Here is a 10,282-nt window from a genome sequence, read left to right as displayed (position 1 = left end):
TTCAGTTTGTTTATTAGCGTGGTTAGCATGTTAAGTACTAAGCTATGTTGCTGTGTAAGTTGATTGAACATCTGTTTGAATTCTTCTAGAAATTTTCTTAGCGTTATGTCTTGGCTGTTGCCGTTCTGACCTCTGGTTACGTCTGCATAGGATCTGTTTACTCTGGGAGGCAGGATTGGTAGTGTGTTGGGTAGGGGGGCGATAGGTTGAAGGTCTGGTGCTGTAGTGTAATTATCATTTGGAATTTTCGTTTTTTGGGGTTGCATTTCTATTTTTAGTTAAGTTGTGGTAGTATTCACAGCCCTTGTAGTTTGCGGGATGCGATCCTCCACAAAGGCCACATTTTGCCGGGGTGTCTTTACTCTTTTTGCAAGCTGTTGAATTGTGATGTCCACCACATTTGACACACAGGTAAGGCCTATTGCAATAGGTCTTAGAATGGCCGTACAACTGGCATCTTGTGCACTGGATTATGTGCTTGGATTTATTAGGCGGTTCGATTTCAATGATTTTGTTTTGGAGACTTCTTATTTTGTAGACTTCCTTGTTGTTGTTTGCTGACTCTAAATCTACAAAGAATAAGTTGAGCGGTTCTTTAGTTTGACGATGCTTTGCATTGATTATGTTTCTGACCTTGTGGCCTAGTTCATCTAATTCTTCCGTTATGTCCTTTAGTTCTACCGTATGGTGTAGGTGCTTTATGACTATTTTATAGGGCCTTTCGTCTCTTGGTTGGTACGAATGGAATATGATGTTGTTTTCTCTCATAAAGTTTATCATCTTCCTGTATGTTTCTGGGGAGTTGCAGTTTATTTTGATTATGTTGTTTGCCATTGACCTGGTGCTGTAATTCTCTTCTTCAGTTACCACGGCTAAGTGATTTATCATCTGAGGATAATTTATGACGTCGTATACGAATATTGGTGGAGGTCTGGGAATCTTCTTTGTTGTGTTTGCGTTTTCTGTTTCTTCTTCATTTACTGTTTCGTTTGGAGGTAGGTCATATCTGTTGTTTGTTGTTACTGCTGCTTCTGAAGGATTGTTGTTTTGGATGACTTTGTTTGTTTTCCTTCGTTTGGTACCTCTTACTTTTTGCCATGCTGTAGTGTTAGTAGTTTCAGTGATGACCCATCTTGTTCAACATCAGTGGTGGGGACTGTTCTGTGCAGTTGGTTGCGATGATTTGATAATGACATTGGGTCTTCTATAGTCGGTTGGGAATTGCATGGGTGATTAAATGTGTTAGATAAGAAATGTTGGTTTTGCATGTGTATTGGAATTTGTGTTGGTGGAGTTACTTGACTGATGATGTTGGTTGCCACTGGGTACATACAGGTTGATACATTTGAAAATTGTTGCATCCTGGTAGCATTTCTTGTCCGTATTTAAGTTTCTTCTGTTTTGATTTGACTTTTACAAGTCGCCACTGTAATTTATTGTAATTGGTTGTGTTGGTAATACGTTTTCATTTTCCAGTGAGCACTGTAGCTAACTCTCTATCTCACTCGGAACTTCAGATCGGTAACCTCTTAGCTCTCACAACACGTCCGTTCACCCGAAGCGCACGAATGATTCTCATAAAATATTTTGAGCAGCTTTTCTGTCTGCTGGGTCCAGCTAAGTAAATTAAGAATGGGCAATAACCTATACTTTGGTTTGAGTTTTGTGTGGTTTTGGAATTTATTGTAGTATTTCCTGTAACTGTAAAACCGAGATTAACGGCCGTGGGGATCCGTTGCGCTGACCACGTGACACCCTCTACCCGCAAGAGTTGGCAGTAACTTCCCGACAAGGGGCGGTCGCTCTATCGGTACAGTTCGATTGCGGACTACATGTCACGGATTTACTTCGTATACGTGAAAAATATCGCCCAGTTGGAGGCGAACAGTTCGTATCACCTCTTAAGGGTTAACGAGCTACATTGCAGGCCAACAAATTATAACATTTGCCACGTTTACATTGTTTGCTGTTAAGCACTTGAATGTGAAACGCGATATAGGTAAGAAAAGGTAAAGCTATCCTGTAACAGACTTCGGAGGCCGGTAGGGTTTTGAGACGTCGAGGCTCCCACATTTTGTAGTCTGCTCACGCATGGTGCCCAGGAACACTCCTGGTTCTCATTTCTGTTAGCGGTTGGGTCAAATTCTAGGCCGCCACAGTGAAGCTGGGAGGTTTTAAGTCAACGGAAAAATCGAATGATCTCATCGGGAATTGAACCCACAACTTTCTGGCTTGTAGCATACGGAACACAGTAAATTTCAGATGTACAAAATAGGTAAAATTTAACAGACTTTGCGTGGAACCAGCAGCAAAGAACGTGAACATAAAATGGTAATTCAAGTTTCACTAGTTGCACTTCAATCTATCTGCAACTATCTGTCTTTCCCAAAGCCATTCTGCATTGACACTTGTTGTTTACATTATTATTCAGACCTGAATACCCCGACTCCGGCCAATGAATTGCCGAGGTTTATTGTACATCAGCAAACTATCCAGGCAGTAATATAATAGAGTAACCATGCATAGTTAGCTGAAGGCGACCTTGTACGCTACATGTTATTTCATTCACTTTCAAGTCTGAGGGCATGTAATATATAAATCCTGTAAGCGGTAACGTAGTTGGTTTGGGCACTATGCTACAAGCCGGAAGGTCGTGGAACCGAATCCCAATGAGTTCATTGCATTTTTTCAATTCACCTAATCTTTCGAGCCCCACTATTGCTCTGGGGTCGACTCAGCCTCTAACAGGAGTGAGTACTTGGAATATTCCTGGGGGTAAAGAGCGGCCGGCGTACAAGGCTGACAAACTTTCCGCCTACTATGAGCCTATTGTCTAGAAAATGTGGGAGCGTCAACATCTCTCAACCCCATAGGCTTCCACGGCCTGTTACAGGGCACCTTTACCTATTTTTTCCATCCTATTATGCATTAAGATAATGCAGAAAAAATGGAACATGAACTGAAATAATGTGCATCTTAAGATGAGAATGTACTATGCGTACTACATTATAGTACTTAAATGTTCTACAAATCGTTCAACCAACCCCTAGTCTATTACAGTGAGTGAAATCGAAACATTACTATCAAGTCTGAAGGCATGTAGTACCTGTACCATCCTAGTATGACGTAGGATAATGGAGAAGACACTAAAATGAATTGAGATGATATATGGGCCATTCTAAATTACTGTCACTGAGGGTTTCCTTGGCCTATAATTTTCAAACCTTCCGTGCCACGAAATGCGTGTATGTTGCAAGTTCTATTCTGCAACATTTATTCTACAAGCAGAACCTCTTTTAGTTACACTTTCATATTTTATCAGCAGTTCTATTTCGTTATTTAGTGTTTGATTTTTACTGGCCAAGGAAACCCCAACAATAATTGAGAATCACAGAGATGGGAAATACACAATATATTGTGACGTGGATGGCGAAACAGGAAGTAGGGGTCGCGTGAACTCTGCGTTCTCGCGAGGGAAGTCACATACCTCCACTCCTTCAATTATTACGCACCGCTCGGTAAACACACTCCCACCCCCGGTGACATAACAGCATTTGAGCGGCTGCTACGTTAACAGGTCAGTTAACACTCCACCCCCCATCGGTACGTAAGAGAGGTCACCGGTTTTAACACGGGGCAACAGGGAACGGTATAGAAGGCCGACTGAGCGGTGTGTGATATTAGGAGTGACACAGTGTGGATCGTGAAGTCGCCGAGAACAGTGGAAGTAATTGTGATACTGCCGATGGCAGTAGTTGTGAAACTGTGAATTGTGTAAATGAAAGAGCGAGTGTTCTGGATCTAGTGAATTTATTGAACACTCGCTCCTACATTTACACAATTCAGTTTCACAACTACTGCCATCGGCAGTATGACAATACTTCCAATGCTCTCGGTGACATCACGATCCACACTGTCACTCCTAATCACACACCGTTCAGCAGACCTTTTACACCGTTCCCTGTTGCCGTGTTAACAGCGGTGACCCCTGTTTGGTCACCTCGGGGGGGGGGGATTGGAGTGTTTACTGGCCTGTTACCGTAGCAGCGGCATCTATGCTGCAACGTCACCGCGGGGGGGAGTATTTACCCAGCGTTGCATAAAGATGGAAGGAGTGGGGGTATGTGATGTCACTCAGGACATTGCAGAGTTCACGCGACCCCTACTTCCTGTTGCGCCATCCACGTCACAGTATTTACAGGATGTCCCAGGAGGAATGTGCCTTTCTTCGGGAGAGTATTCCTTATGTTAAAATATGCCGATATAACCCAAAATATCTATGTTCAAAGTTGAACGGTTACGGAGATAATGGCCTGAGATAAGTGTGGCCTTCAGGCGGGTCCACGCACTGTACCTGTCAGCTGACATGTCTTATCGATGTTTGTCCTTGAGTGTGGTGATGACGGCTCACACTAGCCGCATGCACTTGCATACCAGAATGCGCAGTCAGCTGTGTTACGTTAGTGTTTGCCATTTCTGTGTCATGTATAGTGCTTGGAACCCTAACGACAACTATGACATTGTGTGCGAGTTTTTTTGGAGTTCAATTTAATGGCTTCATGTCACTAACAAGTTAGTTTCTTACGTACATTATTAACATTAGAGAAACCACATATTCCTTCCAGTATTAGTATGTATCAACAAGTGTGTGACACCTATCAAACTTTAACAATTCTCTGGCAATTATCTCCGTAACCGTTCAACTTTGGACATAGATGTTTTTGGTTATATTGGCATACTTTAGCATAAGGAACACCTTCCGAAGTCTACCACATTTCTCCTGGGACACCCTGTATATAATTTGTCGCATTGCCTAGAGACAACGATGCTTAATAAGTAAAGAATCAGTTGTCAGGGAACTTTCCACTAAATATTTCAAATAGCCTGTTACAATGATGCTTATTATCACCATATATGCTCGATCCAGCTGGAACACAAACCAGTACAAGAGATGTATAAAAATTAATTCTATTGGAACCTCATCTTCTGATGAAGTGACTTAAGTTTCTGAAAGATACCTTTCTAAATATTAGGAAATTTATGATTTTCCAAATCCCTTCGAGGAAATTTGAATGAATCTCTCTCTCAGAAAACATTTCATTACATCATTTAGCCAAAAGTGTTATTGCTTTGTAGTAAGTTACTTAGAGACTAACTAGAGGTTATGCATAAATTATAGCTTTTCTGAAACTTACGTCTAAACGTCCATTAACATAAAAGTATCGCCATCGTTGTAAACCTGAAAAATAATAAATAAAACGAAATGAGAATGCTACACAGATGCACAATTACACTCCAAATATCTCACTTGTTACAGTAATGTCAGTTTCTTCTCTTTAAAAAAGCAGGGCAAGCCAAGTAATTTCAAAGCATGGCAACCCCGTAAAACCCACAGCGTTATATCACTGCCTGTTTAGATGATTGCAATCAAAATTAACTACACATACGGGCTACCGAATACACGAAAAATCCGACATTAATTAAAAAAAGCTAGCGAAATCCCTCTGAAATATAGAGCAGGTGTGGGGCAAATGGTGGAATGAGAATTAGTAGGAGAAACTGGAGCACACAGAGAAAACCCTGCCCAGTGCCACTTTGTTCGTCACAAATATTAAGAGGCATTTTCTTGGATTGAACCCGGTGAAAGGAGATGGGTGAGCTACTAACCACCTGTGCTATGCCACGGTCTACTCTAACCCATATTTAATATCAAATTATGTATGCTAGCAACTGTGGATCCATTGTGTTGATGCTTAGGATTACAGTATGATCAGTGTGCATTCATCTATTGATAGTCTCACTGGTGAAAGGGGATATCGTATCTGTGGGTTATGAATCACACAACAATACGAGAAACATATTACACATTAAAGGCTCCCACAAACAGACGTGATACTCAGCTCGGTACGTTACGGGACGATATCTAATGACATTGCGCTAAATGGAGGTCCGCACACTGGCGCGGTACTCCTTGGAACGCGATATTATCGCAGTCGGTATATCGCCTCGGTATTTCGGTCTACCGAGCGCACTCGGTAGACCGCGCGGTAACGCAGCGGTAAATATTCATGGATCCGTCTTTTGAGGAAGAAGTTTTGCTTTTAGCTGTCGCTCTTGATGAAGACGAATGTGAATCCCGGCAAGTATTTTACTGAACACTAAATCTGCGTAGTTCTTTTCCTCCAAATATTCAGTATGTCACACATATGTACAAATATTTACAATTCCATAACGAGTCTCTAATTAAGTACGTATAAGTCGTTCCTATGTGTCTTCCTATTTTAGGCGAAAGAGACGAATCGCTTGGGTTCATGATATAAACTTGCAAAGAGAGGAACTGGCGGAGTTTCATACATTGATACCCGAACTCCTGAAGGACGAAAAACGGTTCTACGTATATTTCAGGATGAATATTGACAAGTTTGATGAAATGCTGAGACCCATCAGGCAAGATATTACTAAACAATATACCAATTGCCGGAGGCCTATTCTTGCCATTAAGTGGAGGATTTTTTTGAGACCAATAGAACTGAAAGGAGGAAATATAAAACACATTGTATCATTGTATCAGTCTCAAAAACTGTGATGAAAAGTACAGGGAAGAACTGCTACGAATGGAGCCATTAGAAGGAGAAATGTACCCTATCCAACTTTTATGTCGCCCAAGGGTGGCAAACGTTAGCTACGCCATTAGAGAGCGGATTGTTGCGTACTTCAGCTAGATGACTGCCCCTGGAATTCGTGTTAGTGAAAGGAACTGGTGCATAGCCTACAATAAGAATGACCACAGTTACTGTATACTTAACCCTATATAAAAATATACAAATATTTCTACTTGAAGCCTCTGTTCATTGTAACAGCCAATTCCTTCCACTTTCTGTCCTTAGCACGTGAATCCTTGTACATCGGATGATGAGTATCGTACAATAAAGTATTTTCTTTGACGAACTCTATTATTTGCTCCATTTGGCTACCCATGTCGTTTCACTTACGTATAGCTATGAGTGTGAGTCATGGCCAGCTGGTTATCGGGTGTCAAAGATTCCCGAGTTCCCGAGTGTCGCGCCTGTGTGCGCGGCCCAGTCGGTAAACAGCCGTTTTCGTCCCGAATTGTATCGCGTCTGTGTGTGAGAGCCTTAAGTGTAAATCGACTATCAGGACGGGATATTCGCCAGTTGAATGGAAAGTCACGCAGATCACATGGTTCCAGAATCTGGTAGGCCGCGGCGGAAGCCAACTCATGTAGACCTACGAGCCAACTCCCAATAAAGAACAAAATCTTCGAAAGAGCAGTACTCAAGAGATTACGCATGGTAGTAGAAGAAACCCGACTTCTCCCGGACAGAAACACTCTACCACAGAACAAGTATACTCCGAATTGCACAGATAATAAGAGGAACTGTACTGCTATGCGGCGCTCCCAGACATCACACATGCGTATGATAAAGTATTGCACCCTGGCTTCTTGTTCAGAATCAGAGAAACATTCCCTATGCAGACTACTGAATATAGGAATCACATTTAAAGGGGCCCATACACGTACGAGTCTGGCTTGCGAGTCCGACTCCAATGAGCCAGACTCGTCCGTGTGTCTGTCGCAAAGTAAGGAGTCAGCTCATGCACTTATGGTGAAATTTATCTAATTGAAGCTCTTCGAGCCAGACTCGTACGTGTATGGGCCCCTTAACGGATAGAACCTATCAAGAAAATTTCAAAGACGAAACCAAAAACATAAGGAAAACAAAGCAGACGTACCACAAGGAAGTGTCTCAGGACATGTCCTATTTCTTATCTACGCAAGCGACCTCCTGACGTCAGACAACACAACAGCTGCTACCTTCGCGGATGTTACAGCAATCTTAGCCACACATGAAGGTCCAGCGATAGCCTCAATGAAACTCCAAGCTACCGTGAATAAACTTGATTAGGCGAAGAAATGGAGAATTAAAATAAATCGAAGCAAATTTAAGCAAATTACATTAATCCTAAACAACCNTGTCCGACAGTGCAAATGCACCATGTTGAACCACCCCAGAAAGATGTGAAAGATCTGGGCATGCATCAGGATAGAAGCCTGAGATGGGCAAAGCACATCAAAACCAAAAGGAAACAGCTCAACCATCGAAATCCTCCAGTGCTTTCAATGTAAGACCCTCCGACCCATCGGAACGCATCTTTGTACGTAAACAACCACAGGATCCATGAAGATCTGCAAATGAAAACAGTGCTCAGTGAAGTAAAGAAAGTGGAATACCAAATTCTTAAGAAAATTAGAAATGCACACAAATGCACTAGCAGTGATCATGTTAGACAATAGCGAAACTACACATAGACTGAAAAGATACACCGTCCGAACTCTACAAGAGAGACCTGAGTAAAACCCCAATACAAGAATTCAAATGATATCTAATTGAAAACAAAAGCGAGTATGAGTTACGCCACTGGGCATAATTCACTCGCGAGCCAGTACATACTGAATATATACATTGATAGGACTCTGCAGATTATGGATAATGAATGGGTGAAAAGGATGGGATCTTAGATCGGGAATAAAGGACTTCACAGCTACTATATGTACTTTATTATATTATGTATTATACATGTAAACCGCAAACAAACAGAATATACTGACAATAGACGGACAATGACTTCAATAAATGTGAGATCTGTCCTCTCGTCAGAGAGGCCGACACATATCGATAAATCCGTAACTGTCTGTAAGTAACTAAGACTTGGCCATGAATCCCAGAGGGAATCAGAAACCAAAACAGACGGACTGACCGATTGTCGGTCGCGATGTGACTTGACTTTGATGTTACATATCAACGACCAGTGAAGTCTATAACAAACTTCGAAGTTTTTGTGCGTGCCGTATTTATTTGTAGTGTGTGTAAATTAACGAGATTATTATAATCATTTGTAGTTACGAGACATAACTGTTCAGTAAATCAAGTAATATCCAGACCCAGTGTCTAGTCACTAAGACGTGACAATATGTTACTTACCATTCACATGCAGGACAGCTGACAGAGCTGCAAACAAAATCACCAACAGCATCCAGAGTAAAATCATATTGGCCTGAAACAATGTATTGAAAAAAAAATAGATTTATCCTTTATTACACTAACAACAAAAATGTCTACAAACTAGCAAAGACTACAAAACAAAACAATTGTAGTAGAACCTCCAAGAAAGGCCAAAGCGATCCCACAGTGCACGCGATGCCAACAATATGGTCATACAAGGTCATATTGTAACAAACCGTATGTATGTGTAAAATGCGGTCGGTCCCACGGCAAACAGATCGTCAAAAAAATCTAGAAACACGCCTGCAAAATGTGTAGTCTTTGGATTTGCACATCCGGCTAATTACGGAGGATGTGAATATTATCACAGTTTATTGAAACGACCAAATAACACTAACAATAGACTAAACATTCAACATAATGCACTAACCCAAATTCACCCATCTCAGTTACAACCAGGAATCACTTATTCAAGAGCCCTTAGAGGGAAGAGAAACCAAGAACAAAACATCACACACGTTCACCTTTGGGCTATCACGAACATGTTCCAGGGAGACACGTGGATTTTCGCTGACCCAGATCCTGCAGTGACATGACAGTGACATCCGCTGACATGAAACGTGCTCTCATCACCGGAAATTACGGAGTCCAGAAACTTCTCATCGTCTTGTATCCGATGAAACATTTGCATACAGAATTCCTTACGAACCACCTTATCTGCATCCGTAAGGTGCTGAACGATGGATAATGCGTACGCTTTTAAGTGTAAACGTTTTGGTAACACTCGCCACACAGTAACATTTGGAATACCAGTTTCCCGAGACGCACATCGCGTTGACTTTCGTGGACTTCGAACGAAGTTCTCCCTAATCTGTTCCACTGTAGCTTCAGAAAACACGTGGCCGACCGGGTGGCTTGTCATGGCGCACAGAACATCCGGTCTGAACAAAATTCTTGTGCCAGGAGTAAATTGTAGGCCTACTGGGAGGTTCCTTGCGATGCTGAGTGCGAAATATCCTTTGAACTTGTGTATCAAGCTTCGTTTCTTCGAACCAAAAAACACAACGAGCACGCTCCGCATATGTGAAAGTAGCCATCTTGATTTCAACTGAGGGAGCGCTCGCGGTGGCGGTATTAGGTACTACAGTATCACGTGCGTGAAACTCTGTTTTTTGCTACATTATGACAGTTCAAAGCGTTGTTTATACCCTCTGTATAAATTTATATAAACTTTATAAAAATGTAAAGCTTTTTTT

The 10,282-nt window shown here is 41.7% G+C and overlaps 1 protein-coding gene across 1 annotated transcript; it reads right to left on the bottom strand.

Annotated features, from left to right (window-relative positions):
- Positions 1–9,005: 9,005 nt before the first annotated feature.
- Positions 9,006–10,110, bottom strand: LOC111867343. Its single transcript, XM_023857112.2, has 2 exons — positions 9,551–10,110; positions 9,006–9,078 (listed from the first exon to the last, which is right to left on the bottom strand). The coding sequence occupies exons 1-2, from the start codon at positions 10,105–10,107 to the stop codon at positions 9,069–9,071; spliced, it is 567 nt and encodes a 188-aa protein (XP_023712880.2). The 5' UTR covers positions 10,108–10,110; the 3' UTR covers positions 9,006–9,068.
- Between the last annotated feature and the right edge of the window lie 172 nt (positions 10,111–10,282).

Source organism: Cryptotermes secundus, unplaced genomic scaffold, assembly GCF_002891405.2.
Source record: "Cryptotermes secundus unplaced genomic scaffold, Csec_1.0 scaffold8624, whole genome shotgun sequence".
Classification (NCBI taxonomy): domain Eukaryota; kingdom Metazoa; phylum Arthropoda; class Insecta; order Blattodea; family Kalotermitidae; genus Cryptotermes; species Cryptotermes secundus.
The sequence above is the reverse complement of the archived record's forward strand: the minus strand, read 5'-3'. Positions and strand labels throughout refer to the sequence as shown.